The 22,531-nt window shown below is 32.9% G+C and overlaps 1 protein-coding gene across 2 annotated transcripts in view; it reads right to left on the reverse strand.

The window, feature by feature from the left end:
- Positions 1-21,899, reverse strand: part of LOC150094207 (malonyl-CoA decarboxylase, mitochondrial-like) — a 136,251-nt gene extending 114,352 nt beyond the window's left edge. For both annotated transcript variants that reach the window (XM_090412012.1, XM_090412011.1), the window contains exons 1-3: positions 21,775-21,899; positions 1,746-1,889; positions 391-531 (exon numbers count right to left, since the gene is read on the reverse strand). In XM_090412012.1, the coding sequence (XP_090268138.1) occupies positions 391-531; positions 1,746-1,889; positions 21,775-21,816 (327 nt within the window). In that variant the 5' untranslated portion in view covers positions 21,817-21,899. The remainder of the gene's footprint in view (positions 1-390; positions 532-1,745; positions 1,890-21,774) is intronic.
- Between the last annotated feature and the right edge of the window lie 632 nt (positions 21,900-22,531).

The following is a 22,531-nucleotide window of genomic DNA, read 5'->3' on the forward strand; positions in this document are numbered from 1 at the left end:
GACATTCCAAGAAGTTGTTCTTATTCTCTTATTCCAAGGGAATGGGAATAAGAGAACAAGAAGCAGTTTTGATGCATAGAGAGAGTGGTGGATGTATGGAATATAGTGACTGAGAGGTGATGAGAATGCAGATGAAATCTGTTTAAGGAGTGTTAGGATAAACCTTATGGTATTTAAAGCTGAATTCATTTCACGAGTCCCATGGCTCCATGGAGATCCTGTAAAGATCATAATGATAATATTGTTAACTCTAAGGATGAGTCATTATTTGTATATAGAACAAATATAATTATTTTTTATGACATGCAATTAAAGAAACTGAAAATGCCTACAGTATAAAGACAAAAATTATGAAAACTTCTAGGATTCCCTAGTAAGATTTAAATTTACCTCAGGGTGCATAAGAGACTGAGCAGCTTTTTTGATGGTAGAATGATCAACATGATAATTCTGTGCCAAATGTCTAATGATCATGTATTTCTCTTCATCTTTAAGACTGATATACTGTCTGCAGAACTGATGAGCCTTTGACTGCAAATACAATTAGAAACTTAGTCAAAATTCTTACTTTATTATCAGGAATTTTTTAAAAATCTATACTTAATATGTTACGAGCATTACTTTCCCCTTCCCTCTGATAACACATTCATAATGACAGTTGTTCACTCTACATATGGCAACTATCTGTGAACATTATAAAATTTTAATTCGTTTCTATAGCTATTATTTATTTTAATTATATTACTTAACATTTTATTTATACACTCACTTTATAGTAGTTAATGCTTACTTTTAAGATTTTATGTAAAGATATTAATCTTGTGTTTTATTATTTACTTGTGTGTTACTCACTATGCTGATTGTTCAATTATTATTATTATTGCATGGGCACCTCCACGGAGTTTTAATGTTCAATGCCAACACATACACTAGGACTGCCAGTGGTTAGCATATCTGCTCTCCAGACAAAAGGCTGCGAGTTCGAATCCCGCTGCAGGCATGGATGTTTGTGATTGTCTTTGGAAATACTAGTACTAGTGGTCGGCGGTAGATGGCGTTGGTGTAGTTGGGGTCAGTTGGTGTATTGAGCGGAGACAGAGTTGTAGAGCAAGTGCTCTCCCTCGATGAGTCTATGGACTCCCTGGAGGTATCTAATAATAATAATAATAATAATAATAATTTTTGTGTAATTTGGTGTCTGATGCATCTAAGGGTCAATTTAAGAAAAAGGCTACTGAAATATTTAAGGAGAATGTAAAATTATGAGCACACTTCCATAGGTTGGCATCACATGTTGACAAAGTGCCATTACTCACACACTTTTATGGTATGACTGTTTCAACAAACTTTCTGTTAGCATGAAGCAATTTGTGGCTGCACTACATGATAAATGTAGTGCAGCCAGTATTTATTGGTTTGATTATTATGCTTTTATTCTGAATCAAAGCATATATTTTCTAATAAGTATCTTCTATATTTTAACCACTATTGATGGTGGTTAAAATATAGAACATCATATAAATCTGTACATCGAATAAATTAAAATCATTTATTTGATGTACACATGGTGAACTTATTTACAGGTAAGTTAATTTAGTTTGTGTCAGTGTTGCACACTTATCAGAGAGAACTCTACAAGAATGTCATTATGAAATGCATTAAAATTTTATATTTATTTTAGGGAAAAAATAAAAGTAAATATAAAATCAAAATAATGAATCGAAATTTAAAAAAGTAAATCATACCTCAACAGATACTGCACTTATTCCAGTTACGATATCTTTTAACAATGACTGTAAAGTCAACAAATTTGTAACACTTGATGCCATGCTAGTATACTTCTGAAGATTATGCACAAATCTAAGCTTTTTCTTTGATGAAATATAAAACTAGGAGAGAAAAGGTGTATACTGTTTACACAAATTACTGATTATCACCTCATAATAATAAAAATACAATATGTAATTACATTATATATTATAATAATTACAATTTGTAATAACAGGACACAAACAGACTGATGCAATAATGAGAAGAACATTGCCAACTCTTCCAGTGAAAATTTCACTCGCTATATGAGTTTACCCATATCACATCTGGTCTATGTACATTTGATTTCATCACCACATTTTCACGATTCAGTCAGTTCAACGTCGCCAAGTGCACAATTGTGCATTTTGGACTGAAGAGATTGCAGATCAAAAATTATGTTGACGACTAAGTTGATGATCAACATTACAGATTTTATATAACACCCCACTTACTTGCAGGAATAAGGAATTGTTTTTTGTCATTATTAGGATCTGATAAGATCTACACTGCTGTGCCTGGAATTTTTGGGGATGAGAAAGTGAAGGTTTCAAAAACAAATTACCAAAATAACATTTGGCCTGTTGCATTTGAGATGAGATTGTAGGCATCTAAGTTTGATAAGCAGAAACAGAGGAGATATGATAAAAATATATAACTTAGTATTTTATAGTACTGATACAGAGGAGATTTTATAATTTATAGCAGGAAGAAAGAGACAAAGGTTCACTACTGGTGGCTGAACAAATGCAAGATAAATAAGTGGTCTAGTTTTTTCTCATGACATATGGAATGGAATGCGCAAATAGAATAAGATGCAGTGGGAATAGTAAGTGTATTTTCTATATTAATGTGTTCAAGGAAAAATAAGATGGCAGTTCAGGTGTTGTAAGTTAGGAGGTGATCTCATTCAATATGTTCTTGGACTTGCTGGAGACAGCCATATAATGGTAATGACGAAATTCTGGAAATGATATATGAAAATAAATAACTAAGGTAATATCAGAACTACAGAATACTAGTCATGAAAACAGATTAAGAAATTGTTATCTACAGAATATGATATAGAGGAGGAATAAATGTGACAAGATATATCTATAAGCTAGTAATGAGATTTTCCAAGATTACTATGATCATCATCATCATCAAATTCCTGACATGTGCTCTCAAGGGGTGTACAGGATATTATGATAGTACTACATGAAGAACTTACATCATTACTAACTTCCTATCAACAATTTTCCTCCAAATTAATTTGTTATCTATCAAGACTCACATTATATATATATATATTTTTTTTTTAGATGGCACCATATTAGGACTTTAGTCTTGTGTTGCACGCTGCAATTACTTATACTACCCCCACTGTTACACCGGATTGTGGTTGTCTCGCATTTATAACAAACTTTGTTTGTGTGCTCTGAAGACGCTGGATATAATACCAGCGAAATATCTGCTTTTAAGTTAATAAATAGTTATTTACTTATCAATCTGTTCTCATCAATACCGTTTAAATTCAATTCAACATTGATGCTATCTGTTCACACACCAAATCTTCCTCAGGAATCTCATATCTGTGGTCTCTAGTCTTTGGTCAAGTGTTTTATTTCTAATCCAGCTCTCATCCATAAGGTAAAATTAGTTTGAACACTGTTTTGTATACAACTAATTTAGTGTTTTGACTAATTTCTCTCTTATTCTATATATATTTATTCAATTGACTTCGTACCATACCGGCTTTATTGATTATGTTGTCTATTTCCATATTTAATTTACCATCTTAACTAAAAATTGTGTCTAAAGTAGCTGAAATGTTTTACTTGTTCTATAGCAGTGGTGTTCAACCTTTTTTACTACGTGAGCTAATTTTCTATAAAAAGTTATTCAGTGATCTACTCTCTTATACAGATCACGTTCTCCCAACCTGATATCTGATTATGCACAAATAAACAACTAAAAAAAAAAAAATACACAACTAAAAACTTTATTTGTGTATTTAAAAATTTATTTATCACTTTTAATTATTTTAATACAAGAAATATTTTAATACAACAACAAAAATATATATATATATATTGGAATAAAATATTTATTTCTCTATTTTGAAAAACCAAAGTTAGAAAAAACAACAGATTGATTACAAACTCACAAGTTACAGGAAATGCTGGTTGATTAAAAAAAAAAAAAAAAAAAAAAAAGTTCATCATCATCATCATACATATCAAGGATTTAGGCCTAGTATGGCCTGTTCCGGCCTTAGAAGTCATCGTTGAATCGTTTAAGAGGACGTCCTGGTTTTCTTTTTCCTAATGGCTTGCACTTTAAGGCTTGTTTTGGTAATCTTTCTGTTTTCATTCTTTGAACGTGTTCCATCCATCTATGTTTATATTTTTTAATTTTTTCTATTACTGGTTCTTGGTTTATTTCTTTCATAATATCTTCGTTTCTTTTGTGATCAAATAGGGTATACTTTGCAGTTTTTCTCATAAACTTCATTTCTGCTGTTGTTAATCTTTGTTTGTCTTTTTGTTTTATTGTCCAGATTTCGCTTCCATACATTAAGACCGGTAGGGCTAATGTATTGTATACTTTTAGCCTAGTTTGTTTTTGAACTAGGTTTGGTTTAAATATAGAGTTAATTACTCCTGTTATTTTTAAATATTTTGCAATTTTTATGTTTATATCTTTTTCATTTTCATAAGTGATCATACATCCTAGGTAGTTAAATGAATTCACCTGTTCTAAGATCTTGTTATCTAATACTATTTTAGTTCTTGCTGGATTTTGTCCTTTAAAGGCCATAGTTTTTGATTTTTCCGTTGATATTATCATATCATAATCTTTGGATATCTCATTTAGATTTAAAATAGCTTTCTGTAAGTTATCTTCAGAATTTGTAATTATTATTTGGTCGTCTGCAAAGAGGAGAGTGTTTAAGTTAACTGTAGGTGAAAGTTTAATTCCTTGATGTAAATTTTTACTCCATTTTATTATTATTTCATTTAAGTAGATATTAAAAAGAGTTGCTGAGAGGGGACATCCCTGTCGGACCCCTTGGTTTATCTCTCTTGTATATGATAGCTCATGATTTAATCTTATTTGTATTTGATTATTTTCATATATACTTGTGACAGCTTTTAGGATATTATTTGGTATTTATCTTTCTTTTAATATGTTAAATAATATGTTTCTTTTAACTTTGTCAAATGCTTTTTTAAAGTCAATAAATGCAATATGTATTTCTAAATTATATTCTCTTCTTTTCTCTATTATTAATTTTAGACATAAGGCTGGGTCTATACATAATCGTCCTTTTCTAAATCCATTTTGTACCTCTAGAATAAAGTTTTCGGAATATTTCATTAGTTTGTTATTTAAGATTCTGCTGTATATTTTGTAACATGAATTTAGTATACTGATACCTCTATAGTTTTTAGGGTCATCTCTATTACCTTTCTTAAAGATAGGAATCACAATTGCTTTTTTCCATTCTATTGGGGGGATACCAGTTGAGTAAATTTTATTTTAAAATAATAAGAGTCTTCCTTTGAATCTTGTTCCTGCGTATTTATATAGTTCTGAACCTAGCTTATCTTCTCCAGGTGATTTTCCGTTTCTTGTTTCTTTCAGGCTGATTTCTAATTCTTCTTCAGTTATTATTTCTTTTTCATTTTCGTTGTTTGCCAGTTGTCTTTTTTAAAATATTTGTCTGTCCACAGTTCTGTGTAGTAATTTAGGAATTCTTCTAATTTCAATTCAGTGTTTAATTTTATGTTTTCTTTGGTATCTGCATTTAGGTGTTTCAAAATCTTATATACATTGGGTCATATTTTATATAAATCATGTTCTAAATTAGAAACAAATTTATTCCATGATTCTCTATGTCTTTTTCTGACTTCTCTTTTAGCTATGGCTCTTATTCTTTTATATTCTATTTCATCTTCTAATCTTTTACTGCTTAACCATTTGTGATAGGCTTCTTTTTTCTTTTTGATTATTTCTTTGATTGTATCATCCCAGATCTTCAGTTTTTTTCTTTTATTGAATTTTTTGGCCTTTCCTAAGCTTTCATTTGCTGCTGCATTTAGTATCGTTTTTATATTAAGCCATTCTATTTCTATTTCTATTTTATCTAGATACTGGTTAATTCTTTGTTCATATAGCCATTGTACATTTGTGTCATTCAATAGTCTAGTTTTATAAACAAATGTTTCAATTTTTCTTTCTGTTCTTGTTACTTGTAGCCATTTAGGTGGTAATCTTAATTTTATTTTAACAAGGAAGTGGTCACTGCTTATTTCATATCCTCTGTGAACTCTAACATCTAGTGAAAATTTTGATGTCTTTTCATTTAATATGAAGTAATCTAATATTGATTTCCATCCTCTTGCTGCCCAAGTATATTTATGTATGTCTTTATGTTTATAGAAGGAATTCATTATATTTAGGTTATTATAAACTACAAAGTCAATCAATTTTTTACCATTTCTGTTTAGAGTGTGTTCTCCATGTATTCCTATATTATTATTAATTTTCGTGTTTCCAATTCTTGCATTTAAGTCTCCTGCTAAAATTATGTAATCATTTTTATTTATTTTTTTATATATGTTTTGTAGCTGATTATAAAAATCAATATTATCCTGTTTTCTTCCTTCTTCTGGGGTATATAAACCAATTATTGTTAAACAGCCTCTATCTATTTTTATTCTAGCTTCTATTATTCTTTTATTCCATAATTTATAATGTTTTAACTGTTTTGAAAGGGAGTTATGAATCCAAATCATGACTCCTGCTTGTGCTCTTTGGTCTCTGTCGACTCCACTGTATATCACATTAAAATTTTCAGTTCTCATAGTTCCTTTTAATTTCTTTTTTGTTTCAGTGATTACTGCTATTTTAAAATTTCTTTCATTTAATAACTGGTCTAATTCTATTTCTTTATATGCTATTCCTCTTACATTCCAGCTTGCTATGTGTATTATATTTTGTCGTTTCCATTTTCGTTTTCCCTTTTCCATTCCAGGGTCGTTTCCCATAGATTCAATCCGATTATCTTTTTCTGTCAGCTTACAAGTATGGTTATGTTCTCCATGTCAGGGGACTAGCCTGACGATGGAATAGTTCAGTGGTAGGGCTGCTACCTTAAGGCTTCTGAACTCGCCTTCTTCCGAATTTAAACCCATAGGAGGAATAGGGTATATTGAAGGGGAAAGGGTAGATTATAGAAGAAATATAGTAAGGTTTATAGAGAGGACATAGTTGTAAGGCCAAAAATGAAAAGACCCCATGGCCCTTGAGTACTCTAATAGCACAAGGGTCATAAAGTAAGAAGAGTTGGCTGATAAGGCCTTATAGGAAAGATTAAAGCAAGTGGGTCTTCCTCAAAGTAGAAGGAGAGGATAGATCCAGCTAGGGGTCCATGGGACTGCTGCTTCCCTTACAATCAAGATGATTGGCCCTGTTGGTCCACAAGTCCTTATTCAGTATATTCGGACCACCCCACCATATATATATAAACACACACATGCATGCGCATGTACACACACACATGGTGGGCTCCCCTCTCCGCCACCCAGGGGACGCGCTCTCTAGGAGTTACAGGGTCCCCTGAGAGAAAAAGAAAAGTTAATGTGAAATTTGGCATTGTTTGGACCGCACAATATTTCCATAGTCAAGTTGATATGAAAAAGTGGACAATCACAGACAATCATCCAAATGATCATTTGTAATTTGGTTTCTTAATTGATTTTTAATGGCGGTCATATTTGAAAAGCAGATTCTGACGAGTATGTTGATCCAAAACATGACAGAATTTTTCATGCAATATCAGTTAATATTGGGAATTTTTCATGTGCATACTTCCAAATGACTTCATTGTTTATTGATTTTAAATGTAACGTATTCTGAATGTTTATTATCTCAAGTTCTACTTCAGCTTGATTTATATCAAACAGCCCACTAATTTTATCTGAAATTTCTGTGATGCTCAAGTTTTCTTCAAATGGATTATTGATAAAAGATACAATCATTTCAGTTTTATTAAAATCTTTAAATCTTGAATTTATTTCTTCCTCAACTAATTTTATTTCATGTATAAATTCTTTTAAATCATAGCAAAGTATTTCTTGATTATGTTCAAAAAATTTTAATAAATATGGGAGATGTCTAAATTCACAGTCATTTATATTTTTCTTTAATAAAAGTAAGTACTGTTGGAAAGTTTTTATTGAACTTAACATGTCAATTAAATTTTTATCTCTACCTTGTAACTCTAAATTTAAATTGCTTAATTTCGTACAGAAATCTGCTAAAAATGATAAGTGTAATAACCATCTTTCATCACTCAATTGTGGATAAATATCTCCTTTTTCATCAAGAAAATTTTTTATATTGTTAATTAATACAAGAAATCTTTCTAAAAATTGACTTCTGCTGAGCCAGTGAACATTATTGTAAACATTACAATAATGTTCGCTGTTCCCTATCATCATCTGCCTGTATTTTAAATAACCGCCTTGCAAGGGTTTTCCTCGAACAGAATTTACAATTTTAAATGTAATATCCAAAATATCTTTTGTGTTTAATCTTTTAGTTGGTGAATAATACAGTGGATATTTGTCATCGTTTTTACACAATGAAATGAAGCCTGATTTATTACCTATCATTGCAGGAGCACCATCAGTAATAATAGACACAAGTTTAAAAAGCGGGAGTTTGTGTAGTTTCACAAATTCATCAAATGCCGAAAAAATGTCTTCTCCCTTAGTCCTTCCCAATAATGGTATAATTTTCAAAAGTTCTTCTTTACTTGAATAATCTTGACATACCATGCGAATAAATACCATTAACTGAGCAATATCAGTGACGTCGTTTGATTCATCAAATTGTAATGAAAACGCAACACGCTGGTGAATGTCTGACGTTAACCTGGCCTGGAAACTTTTCTCCGGAAATTGGAACTCTTCCTTTCAGCAATTTGAAACCTTGTCTGTGGCCTAGAAGTAGTTTCTCCCTAGCGACGTCTCGAACTGAGATGCTCCTTTCTGGAAGCGGGAAACTCCTCTCTCAAGCAACGTGGATCCGGGCAGTCTCTCTGACGGTGACTCTGGACCGGGCTGCCTCCTCTCTGACAGCAATTCTGGAACCGGGATCCTCTCTGCTTGCTTCAGTCCCTTTTTATTAGGCCTCCTCTGAGACCTCGCATGAAGTTGGGCAACCCCCCAAAGAATCGGTATGAGTCTTTCATCTTAAGTTTCAAGTTCAGCACGCATTTTGTTCTCCTCCACTTTCTTTTGATTGTAAGTTGCTGGTCATCAGAAAGTTGTCTGAACTCTTTCTGACTGACTTCGGAGATGTTTACACTTAGAGCCTGCAAGCCTTTCTCATACATACAAGTTTCAATAACAATCTTTCTAATGCCGCCATGTACAGCTTCGGCGACAAAAACACTGCCTTTGTTTTTAACACTCTAACATATTCTTATTAAAGCAGTATATACAGTTAGCTTCAAAAGAGTTATTTACAAAAACATCTAATACAAACTATACCGAGACAATAATAAATTTAGTTTAATCCTTTATCCAAGTGTGTGCAAACAAAGTTTGCACCTGAAAGTATCTTCAGGACTGCAATTCTGGGCAACTCCTTGCAAAAGTGGAGCAAGATACCAACACTCCTATCTCAGTATCTCCCATAATGAAAAACACATCTTGCGGATATGTATAATGTTATGCATTTAATGTTATGCATTAAGGGAAGAGCCACTACCCAGACTAGTTTCAACCTTTATTGAGGTCTCTTCAGTGGGAGCCAGGCCCAAGTGGAGATACCAGGCAGAAGCATTAGCAAGGTCATCTCCTCCTATAGGAGCTGCCAAACGGTGTACCACCTTTTTATTAAATTACTCTGGATTTAGAGAAAGAAACTTTCAACATCTATACCGAGACAAACAAAGTTTATTTTTTTACAATATTCACATGGGACTTAACCTAAGTAAAAAATTAATGTAATGTGCTTTGGAATATTTAATATTTAAGCTACAATCGAGTTTTTACACTTTGCTTATAATCGTGCTTGTTGTTTGACTTATACTGATCCAAATTAATTCATTTACCCGGACTTATAAGAAAATTACTAATTTGACAATTTTAATGAAAAATAAATAAACAATAGCAATACACTTAAAGCGAATTAAAAAAATAATACAAAATAATGATAAATAAAATATTATGTTTTCAGTTTTAATTAAATTTGTAAGTAAGGAGGAATACACAAGAGATCGACCAAAAATCGCTCCGCGGTCGATGAGGTGAACACCCCTGTTCTATAGGTTCTCAATTCACGTTGCAGTTGATATTTTCAATGTTTCTGGCTATTTTCATTGTCTTTGTCTTGTTATTGCTGAACTTGCAGACTTGTACTGGATTTATTTAAAAGTATAACATCATCTGCATAAAGTAAAGAACTGCTATCAAAATTGGAGATGTTAATCTCCAATTTTGATAGCAGATTGGAGATGTTAATCTCCAATTTTTTTTTTATTATTATTATTATTATTATTATTATTATTATTATTACGGGTATCTCCATGGAGTCAGTAGACTCATCGCGGGAGACCCAAACTAGCAAAACAATATCTGTCATATCTCTTCTTGCATTCATTTACAGACGAAGAGCTCACAACTAAGTCAGGCAATGAATTCCACTCATTCACCACCCTCCAGGCAAAAAACCTTTGATACATATTCCTGATTGCATGCCTGTTGAGTATTTTTTACCACTGTGCTGTCACTACTTGTTTCATTTAGTAATTTTTCCATACATCAAGGATATTTTTTCTCCAGTTTTCATGTCACCTTTATCATCTCTAATTACTTTTATAGCATTTTTTCCTCCATTTCGGAGTTTTTTTCAAGAATATTTTGCCACCTTGCTGATATTTATTTTCTATGATCTTACCAAAGTCTTCCAATGACTTTTGTTTAGCTAGTTTTATAGTGTTTAGCTTTCTTACATTTGTCTCTGTATTCTCTAAGAGCACAAGCTGATTTTTTTGACAACGAACTTTCGATATGCTTTCTTTTCCTTCACTGCCTCTTCAACTTCCTGTGTCCACCATGGAGTTCTGATTTTTCTATCCTTGCACACAACCTCAACATATGCCACTCTGGCTGAATCAATTATTGTTTTCTTCAGGGCTTGTCACTGAATTTCCAAGATTTGGTTCCTGTTCTCAAACTCTTTCATTTTTTCTTGAATAATGCTTGAGTATTTTAGTCTACAGTTCACACCTGAGAGCTGCTAAACTTTTATTCACTTTAAAACTTTCTTAAACGTTCTTCTTTTCAATATGAAATTCAATTTTATCCTGCTCAAGTCTAAACGGTGATCACCTCCAATTTCATATCCCCTGTACACTCTAGTGTTCTGCACTAGTGAGAAAACATCACCGTCAGCAATAACACAGTCAGTGAGATTTTTCTTATCCTTTGCCTCTTCTTCTCATGTGAATTTGTGCACATTTTTATGTTGGAACCTTGTGATAGTAATAACCAACCCATGCCCTGAGCAGAAATCCAACAAGTATTTGCCATTATTATTAGCTTTGCTCTTTTCTCCAAATTTGTTCCAAAATATTTTTGTGTCTGACAATCATTTCCTACTCTGCTATTTACATCCCCAACAAGGACCAACTTTTCCTTTTTCATTGTGTCAGTTGTTTCTCTAAAGCCTCAAAAAATTCCTCCACTTCCACCTTAGTTGAACCTTCTGCAGAACCATAAGTACAAATAAGTCTCATTGTCCAGTTCTCCATTCTAATATTTGCCCATATCACTCTACTTAATATTGCTTACCATTCAAGAAGATTAGCCTCATTTAATATTGAATACTATAACTATTCTTTCTTTTCCCTGATTGTTATTGCCTGAATATAACATTTTGTATTTATTGCTTACAAAGATCTCACCAGTTTTTGTCTTATATGTTTCAGTCACCCCTATTTATGTTGATCTGGTACTTATCCAATTCTTCTGATAGTTCCATTTCTTTGCCAATCAGGCTTCTTATGTTGATAGTACCAATCTTGAACTCTGGTGATGTTGAGTTGGGGTGTGTTTCAGGATTTGTTCCAGTAGCTGACTTTTCACTGTTTGTCCTGGTTCCCTGGCAATAACAATGATTGCCTTGTTTATCTGAGTGACACCCAACCAGCATGAAATTCTGTCATGTTGTACCATCATTTAACTTGTGGTTTAAGCCAATAAGAATACAATTTGGTTGGCTAAATCCCAAACTGGCAGCTCATCCTCATTCGTTCAGTATCCAGGTATATACCTAACAGGGTGCACAAAGAAAAGGGGAAGACTGGACATTAGGTCAGAAGCCCTGTACGGTTCTCCACATTCCTTTAAAGGGTATGTGGAGGTCTCCTCTTCATTATATTATACAGCTTTGACCCTTAAACACCCCTTCAAGATTACTACTCAGGAGTTATTCACAAAGTGAAATAAGAGGCATATAGGATAAGAGCTAATCCCTAAAATTTATATAGAGGGATGGTTTACCAAGTAATAAGAAGTAGATTATTATTATTATTATTATTTTTTTAACATGGAAAAGTAGTGGATGAGAAAGTAAAAGAAGACTAAGAAGTATGAAGCCCCCCCCGATGTACACTCAGTTGGGATTATTCAAATTGTAAATTTTAAAGCAAGTTTTAAGCATTTATAAATTACAAAAATTAGAATTTAGTCATAACCATTTTTATATAAACATGAAACAAACTGAATTAACAGCTACAATAAGTCTACTGCAAACAATTTTAGTGTTATTATTCTTGTAGAAACTAACACTTACTTAAGGCAAGGTTTACAAATACATCTTGAGCTATGTGTATCGTGAAAATTATCACTGCCACAAGACCTTCACAAAGTCTGGAAATACATTCCTAAAGATCAGCTCTAGGTAATACAAGTCTATCATAGCACTCAAACTTATTCACCATCTCCATGCTCATATCCTTTCAGATGATGAGAAATTCCATGTATCTACTCCTTTTTTACTCCTACAATTACCCCTTTTACAATTAGTCCAATTATCAAAGTTTGACTCAGCCCTTTTGAAGATGATTTTACAAGTGTTGCAGGCAGCTGTGTAGGTTGCAAACAAAGCTGGGGTTTTTGGCAATTTTTTTTGACAAAAAAAAACACACTTAATTCTTTATTTTTTTACAAAATATAAATACCACTCCACACATGATAGACAGCAGAGTCCAGAGCAAATAAATGTTATATGTGGGCTGGGGTCAAATTTTGATATTATTCTTAAAGAGTTGGAGATTGTAGTCCTTTGGAAATATTTCCTGGGAAGTCTGTACCACAGAACTGAGGAAGATAAAATGAAAGATGACTGGGAGGAGTAAGTTTAATGAGTATGCAGTTTTGGCAGCTGTTGTTTGAGTTCCCGTAGATCTGGCAGAAATGGGAGGCATAATGAAGGCAGATTTTAAAGGCAAAGAATCTGCATCAAATTTTGTTTCAACTTTAAATTTACCACTGCAGAAAACCTACTAAGTTCTTAAGGAAGTGTTTGGAAGCTGCCAAATTCACCATAGCCAAAAAAAAAAGGCACATTCACAGCAATGTCAAGTCAACGTTAATCTCTTTCTCTTTTTTTTTTTTTTTTTTTTTTTTGGAAATTCAAGGCATTGTACACAAGGAATTCCTCCCCCAGTCAAACTGTCAATGGCAAGTTTTACCATGAGGTTTTGAAGTATCTAAGGGGAAGCATTCAGCGCAAATGTCTAGACAAGTGGAAGAACAAGTGACAGTTCTCCACAGCAACTCATTGTTTCTTAGTTCCTGGCTTCCTAAAACACAACAGTCATTTCCCCCCCCCCCATTCACCTGATCTCATCCCCTGCGACTTTTTCCTATTCTCCAAGATGAAATTCCAACTGAAAGGGCATTGTTTTGACACAACTCAGGCAATCTAGAATCACAGGAGCTGTTCAACACATTTGCACTTAAGGACTTCCAGGGATGCTTTAAGTCATGAAATAACTGCTGTGATCACTGTATACATATAGAGATTACTTTGAAGGAGATGGTGGAAACAAGGAGTTAGAGTAAATAACTTTTTTTATCTTCAAATTCCCTGAACTTTTGGATAGCACCTTGTATGAATAGAGTTCACAGTTGTAAGATCAAGTTACTTACATAAATCAGGAAGAGGGTGGGTGAAATGTAGCATCTTCAAGAATATCTATATTGACAGGAAAATCTGATTGATCTGAGAGAAAACTGGCATTCCAATAACAATGGAAAGAAGGAAGTCCACATGATGGTAATTTGTTGAAAAGTTCTCAATGCCAGATTGTATCAAATGCCTTGGAAATGTCAAATATAACAGAACAGGTTTCTCCAAACCTTTCCATGGTATGTGTCCAGAGGTGGGTGACAAAATCTATATGGGTGGTTACTAATCAGCTGACAGTTCTCCAGGTGTCAAAGAAGTTGACTGTTGATAAACTGATCTGAGAGCAACAAGTCAATAGCTTGATGGCAGACATTTATTTTTAAGGAATTGGCATGGGCTAGAGTGGATGCCAGCTGAGTATAATATAGCATACAGATGATAAAGAACAGGTTTCAGTTCAGGAGCATATCTCTTGAGTACAAGTGGTGGCATTCCATCAAGACTAAAAGCCTTTTTTGGTATCTGGGTTTTTCAAGATTCTTCAGATGTTTTTCTTGCAGAAGACAACAGGAGGCATGTGATGCAATGTTTTAGGCAAAGTAAGAATTGATTTGCTTTGTTCCTCTATGGAAGAGTTGGCAGAAAGAATGAAGCCAGGATGTTAGCCTTGCCTTTAGGTGATATGCTACCAATAGGGTGAAAAAACACAGAAGCACAAAGACTCTGTCCAACAACTTCGGCAAGGGACCATAAGGTATAACTGCCATTGGCACAGGCAGCAAGTTTTCTACAATTAGCCCTTTTAACAATTAGTCCAATTATCAAAGTTGGACTTAGCCCTTTTGAAGATGATTTTACAAGTGTTGCAGGCAGCTGTGTAGGCTGCAAACAAAACTGGGGTTTTTGCCAATTGTGCAAACCATAAACAACATTTGTGCAAATCGTAAACAGGCTGGGATTTTTGTCTCAAGCCACTTATGATAGTCTGTTTTCTTTTCTTGTCCTTGCACTTCTTTCAAACCCTTGTCCCTGCACGCTGTTATACCTATGAATATTATCTCTAATATCCATCTGGTAAATACCTCTTGCTAGCTTGAATGTCTCAATCGTATCATCCCTCCATCTATCTACCAAACTTTGCAGATTACATGCATTCAATATCGACTTAGGCAATATTTTGTTTTTACAGTAATCCCATCCATGTACCAGGAGTGGGCAGAAAGATAAAGAGAAAGAATAAACTGGATTTGAAGACCTTTAGATTATATTGAGAAGGAAATATGTAAATAGGGACTGTTCTAAAAGACAACAGTCGAAAAAATTAAAGAAGAGGAAGAAAAAACTTTGTTCTATGAGTTTGAAGCGCAACAGAGAAATGGAGTTGAATAGCCACTGGATGTGTTTAATGGATTTTGAAGAGAGTAGGATAATTATCAATGTCAATTCAGATGAACAGTGAATCCAGAAATGCAAGCAGAAGCAGCATCTGTGTGAAAGAGACTGAAATGCAAGAAATGGAATGTATGGAACTAACCTCTTCTGTAATAAGTATTTTTAGAGAGCTTACAGGAGACATCATCCCAAATAGGAAAACAGTATTCAATGGCTGGATGTATTTGTGATTTGTAAAGAGTTAACAGCTGTTCAAAGATAAAGTAATTCCTTGAACAAAATGGAAAAAGTAATTTTTTGAATGTTGAGGAGAAGATATTTGTAATATGTTTATGGCAAAAAATTTCTTTCTGTAAAAGAAATCTGATCTTCTCTACAGACCTAGGTGTTGTCAAAAGTAAGACAAAATTGAGTTTTACTAGCATTGAAATGGATATGTATCGATGCAGTTTCAGTTTTCTGAAAATGCACTGATACATTAAATAGGACCTTAATTTAATTTAATAAAACTACTAGAACCTTAATTTAATTAGACCATCATGGTCTAATTAAATTAAGGTTCTAGTAGCATTAATTGTAACAAGATTTAAAAATATAATAATAAATAAATAAATTATTATATAAATAAAATAAAAATAAACAAATATATATATATATATATACACAATTAAATTTAAGTTAATTCTGAAATTTTTGAAGAACTATTTCCCATAAGAGGGATATTTTAAGTCTATAGGTTTGGTTGATGTAACAAGAGATCATTAGTTTCATGAAGAACCTTAATTTTCTTCCAAAAAACTCTGTGTCTAGTGGTGAAAGCATGGTTCAAAATAAAATCAAAAATTTCCCTCTTATGGTAAATAGTCCTTCACAAATTCCAGAATTAACTTAAATTTAATTATTATTATTACGTGACATCTCCAGGGAGTTCAAGAACTCATCATGGAAGGGCACACTACCCTATTTCGCTAATACATCTCATCCTCTCCACTATACTTAATTCTCCAACTACAACACTATTACCATCAATGACATCTATTAGCCCATCATCACCAACAATAGTATTTTTTGTCTGTAAATTGTGTGTGTTCTGAAGGCCAATTTGTCTGTTTGCAGGATGAAAAATGAGTTTCCAGGATTAAAAAACCCTGCTACCACTGTATGAGATCGGCTAACTCACCTTCAACTGAAAAAATCCATAAAATCGAACCCAGTCTTTTCCAATCGAAGGATACAATATTTCACTATTCTTCCAATTGCGCTACATAAATTTAATTAAGTATATAAAAATAAATTTATTTTATTTTATAAATTTTGTTAAAATTAATGTTACTAGGGCCTTGATACAATTAGACCACGATGCTCTACATCAGGTTTCCTAAACTTTTTCTACGATGGAACACTTCACAAATCCTGAAATTTTCATGAAACACCTTGGTTATTTTGTAATGTATTAATTAATAATTAATTGTTAATTTAGCTGATTTATTATTATTAATTAATAATTGATCATTATGAATTAATAATTAATTAAACATCAATTAAACATAAACATCATTAAATTAATTTGTGCTGATTTTCATTGACATATCCCATTCTGATCACCAAAAATTTATAATATTATAATAAGTACTTATGAGTGAATGCAGCTTTTTCTCCTGTGTGCTGGTAGTTTTTCCCTCCTTTTGGACATCCTGGAGATCTTTGTAGGCTTGAGGTGGATGAATCACTATTTGTTCCGTCACAAACACCTTCAATAAGAGATTTCTTAACACCAAAATTAAACAAAGTGCCTTGTCTCTTATTCATATTAGAATTTAAATCTGTATTCCTATTACTCTTAAAAAAATCACGGTGCTCTGGTTTCAGAACAAGCACTTACACACTGCAATAGGAACTTGCAAAGAAAGTATTCAGTATTAATAGATTTCAGAACCAAATACAGACCACCTTGATCTTCAATTTCAGTGGAAAAATTTTCTTTATATTTCCTTGTTGATTGGTCACTAACATTTGCAACAGATGTTATTTCTTTTAGTTTTGAGAACAGAGGATATGCCAGCCATTGCTGTAATTGGCTTGCAGGCAATTTTTATGATCGGTCATAAACAGCGGTATTCTCTTTCCCGATTGTTGAAAGATTTCAATGTGTGAAAATTAATGATAATTCATGAATATTTCCATGTTTAAAAATATGCCGCTTAGTCACTAACATTTGCTACACAGATGTCATTTCCTTCAGTTTTGAGAACAGAGGACACGCCGCCCATTGTTATAATCCGCTTGTAGGCAATTTTCATGACCGGTCATAAACAGCGGTATTCCCTTAACCAAATGTTGAAAGGTTTCGATGTGTGAAAATTAACGATACACATGTTATTAGCATTCTGGGGCTGAGCTTTTCGACATATTTATTCACTAATATTATTCTCCTCAGAATATTTCCACTATAAAATATTTATTCATGAAAAATGCTTAGAAAACTAAAATGACAGATTCCAGGAGAACTTCTCGCAGAACACTTATTCACCTTCCGAGGAACACCAGTGTTCCATGGAACACAGTTTGGGAAACCCTGCTTTACATTATGTACATGCCATTCTGTTGAATATACTGATTTCTGTTCTTGTTGTTTAATTTGAAAGTCATACCTAAAGATACCTTGATACTAAGGTGAAAATTTTATACTAACTAAAATATACATGTAAGGTAAATCTGTTTTATGTTATTTATAATTATTATATCTTACGTTCTTATAAGCCATGTTACATCAAACTAACCTCTTCTTTACTAAGTGTTTTAGGGAACTTATAGGGCATCGCCCCAAATGGGAGAACAGCATTCAACCAATGGATTCGTGATTTGTTGCAAGTTTATAGCCATTCAAAAGGTAAAGTAATTCTTTAAGTGAAACAGAAAAAAAACACCTAATTTCTGGATGCTGAGGAGAAGACATATTTGCCATAAACATATTACAATAATATGTTTATGGCAAAAAAAAGATTGAACATTAGAAAAAATCTCATCTTGTCTAGAGATCTGGGTGTTATAAAAAGTAAGACTGGAGATTTTTTTTTTTTTTTTGTGAGAAATAAAACAGGAGTGAGTTTTATTAGCACTGAAAATAACAAGGTTATCAGTACTTTATTTAAAAATTGTTCAGAGATCAGAGTTTAAGGTTGGAGAAGTTGATAATGTAAAAATCCTGAGAACTGGATAGTATATTTGTCAAATGTGAAAGAAGAATACAGTGTAATGTCATCAGCAAAACTGTGCTTTGGGTAAGGCTGTGTAGAACCAGACCCATGGAGCCACTGGTTTCTATGAAGCTGAACCCACAGTCAGTGAAAAAAAAACAAACAAAAAAACTGGCTCTGTGGCTCTAACTTGCTCAGATATAACTGTGAAGTGGCACATAGGCATTTTCTTTGTTCCTTAATGGTAAAATTTTCACTCCCCTACTCTTTTTTGTATACTATGTTTTATTTTTTTAAATATCTAAACAGAGAGTGGTTTTCGAATCATACACATTTTATTTTTTTCAGAAATGTCTGATGGTTGCATTGCCCCTACTCAAGTCAGTGTAGGGCATTTATTTTCAGCTGTAAGAATCATTCAATCAGATATGAAAGCATCAGTGAAATAGGACTTGGAGCAATCTTGTTCTTAAGAACAAACTGCTATACATAGTTGCAAAAAAAAAACAGCTTTGAAGGGATTTAAAGTTAATTTGCATGTTTTAATATGACAACTATAAGTAAATGCTTTTTCTATAATGCAATAAGTTGTTTTCAATTCATAATTCACTCATTTTTGTTCCTTTTGCTAAAGATCAAATTAAATGTGCATTTGTAGCCCATAATGTAAACATCATTCCAAAAGTATTTTCATTTGTCAGCTGGTATGATCATTGCTAGCTTCAAAACTATATTAATTTTATTTTATTATTACCCCAAGACCTCATGGAGTCAAAGACTCATTTGGGAGGTCCTTTTATCACACACACATCTCATCATACCGAGCCTTAAACACACTCAAACTCCTTGCAGACACCACACTCTCAGGCAAGGCATTCCAATCATTCACAACTCTGCAAGAAAAAAACCTGCCTCTCACTCCCCTACTCACACCCTCTTTATACAGTTTCCAGGGATGACCTCTGGTTCTCCCCTGATCTCTCACTATTCTCTGTAGAACTTCTCCACCAATGATCTTATAACAACCCCTTACCATCTTGTAGGTCTCTATCATATCGTCTCTATCATAAAGTTAAGATATTGATAAATTAAAAGAGCTGCAAAATTTTCTTCCAGCTCCATAGCCCTGGTTTTGGGTATGCAGTCAACTCAAAAAGACCACTGAATATGAGAGAAGAAAAGAAATGCAAAGCCTTGTGATGCAAGCTACAATTAATTGAAAAGTTTAAGATCCATCAATCATCACACATAATGTGAATCTAGATAGAAAGTCGACAAAGTTGTAGATAGAAAGTTGTGGAAGCCAGCAGAGAGACTCATCCATACAATGAAAATTTACGTACGCGGCCTGTGTGCTAAACTTCATCAAAAGCCTTGGAACAAGGTTTAGGGAAAACCCAGCAGCTGATAATACAAAAGAAAGTTTATGTAAAAACACTAGGCTGGGTATTTGGGTATTTGGAACAAGTGCAGCCTATATATAATTTTAAGCAGGGAAGTAAGGAGGAAATTAAAACTTAAAAAATAGAAGTAGCCAATAAAAATAACTAGAAATAGTCGTCACAAAACTATTCACATTTAGAACTGCTGAAAATGATAATTTCAAAGAAATTACCATTTTCCTATCTTGCAAGAGTCAAGAATAAAGTGAATTTTAGTATGTACATATTTTAATATGGCTTGAGTTAAGCTTGGAGAAGTCGCATCAAATAAATTTCAGTGGAACTGGCTATAGATCCAGGAATAAGCTGCTATGTTTGTAAATTAAATACAAATGCTAGAAGTGTAAGAAACAAGACAACTGAAATGGTTGTATTAATTGAGTCTGTTCACCCAAAAATTGTTGGAATAAGTGAGACATGGTTGGATGAGGATGATGACAGGAATAGAGATGGAAGGGGTATGATGTGTTTTGTGAGGACAGAAAGGGTAAAAAGGGAGGAAGAGTGCTATTGATAGAGAAACAATTAAGTCCATACAAAGTAAAGATGCAAGATGGAAATAGTGCCAGTGGTTTTGAGGCAATATGATGTGAGATGGAGGTGAATAGAATGATATATTTAGTTGGATGTTGTTATAGATCTGGTAATGGTAGTGACTATGAAATGCATAATGTGGATGGTAGTGACTATGAAATGCATAATCAAATTAGCCAAGAAAATAAGAAAAGGCTGATTATTATGGATGATTTTAACTATGACAATATAGACTGGGATGATGAGACAGCAACTGGAAGTAAAGAAAATTAGTTTATTGAGTTTTTGAGGGGCAAATATCCCAGACAGTATGTAACAGAGGTCAATTGCAAGGCTTTCATTCTAACCAGTATTTCTAGAAAATAATTTTCTGGGGTGAGAAAAGTCTTTTTCTACATACTTTTTTTTTTTTTTTTTTTTTTTTTAATATTCTGGGGTCTGCAAACCAAATAATATATGAAACAACAAAGTACTTGAGTGATTGACATTATTATCAATTCGATTTCTTTTGAAGGGTGCAACATGTACTTTAGATATTATTATTATTATGTGGCACCTCCAAGGACTCTTAGACATTTATTCAAAATGAAAAGATCTTTAACAGGCTTTAGATATTTATTAAGAATAGATATTTCCGCCTCCCAAGCAAAATTTATAATTTTTCATGAAAATTAATTTGAAAGGCCGAAACTATTCTTTCAAAGGAAGAATTGTACACATCAACACAAAATATCAGTGAATTTTTCTGCATTTTATTCCTTCGTTTTTACTGCATTTAAAAGGAGAAAAAAAAATCAACTACACATTTGTAATCCAAGCAAGTAAGGCAAATGATTTTTTTTAATCATTGATATCTGATGGTTAGTAGTGATACGTGGGTTATGAAACCCAATATACCAGATAGCGCAACTGAGTCTAAAATTCGAAGATTGTCTATACAAATTTGATACGCACGGAAGTAGATCCCGCGCCAACACTTCCCTCAATATGTATCTACCCATTGTATATAATGAAATTATGTACCTATTATGAAAAGTACGGTATGCATGTACAGTATCAGCATCAAAATTCAGAAGCAAATCATATTGCAGTAGCTTCAGTTTCCTATATGCATCACGCATTTCAGGGAAGTGTGTGGGGTATCAAAAAGAATTAGAAAACAAAATCCGATTTTTTTTATAGAAGGAAATGACGAGACTTACGCGTAGAAACCAGCCATAATTATGTATCTTGATAGCAAGCATGGCAATATTTGAATTCGCTCATGACAAATGTTAACTATCACGTAATCGCTTTTTCATAAAACGTATATATACGTACTTTCCTATACATATATACATACATACACACACATAATCATTGTGGATATAAATGGTGTATATATATATATATATATATATATATATATATATATACACACTGTTGTATACTAAACACGAACTTTTAAACAGAACTTTCCTAAATTAATTAAGCGTGTGAAAAAAAAAATTAGGTTCATTCTTCAAATAAATGTTATATCTTTTTTTAAAAATCTATGTCTTAGCAGAAGTAGGTTTCATCAAAACGTAGCGTAAAAAAGTGCACACCACAATGCATGCAACTCCCTCGCACCTACGATATAAGTATTATTCATCTTGCCTACATCAAAACTCAGATTTTCTGACCTTTAATCGAACTGTAATTTAACAGTAAGAGTTACAGCAATTAAACCCAACGTAACAAAATTTGGTTCTTCACAAGGATAACTTTGGAAGAAATAGGTATAGGTTAAGAATAAAACATGGGGAGAAAAAAAAAAAAGAGCAAAATCGATTGAAAATTATACAAAATTACACTGCGGTTATGTGCCAGAAAGAATGCTTGCTGCTCACTTTCACCTCAAGAAAAGAACTTATACAAACTGTGTCATAAGCGATATGTTTTAAAACTAATTTATATTTTCAAAGAAGAAACAATATG

Source organism: Typopeltis vanoorti, chromosome 22, assembly GCF_054136105.1.
Source record: "Typopeltis vanoorti isolate ZY-2024b chromosome 22, IOZ_Tvanoo_1.0, whole genome shotgun sequence".
NCBI lineage: Eukaryota > Metazoa > Arthropoda > Arachnida > Uropygi > Thelyphonidae > Typopeltis > Typopeltis vanoorti.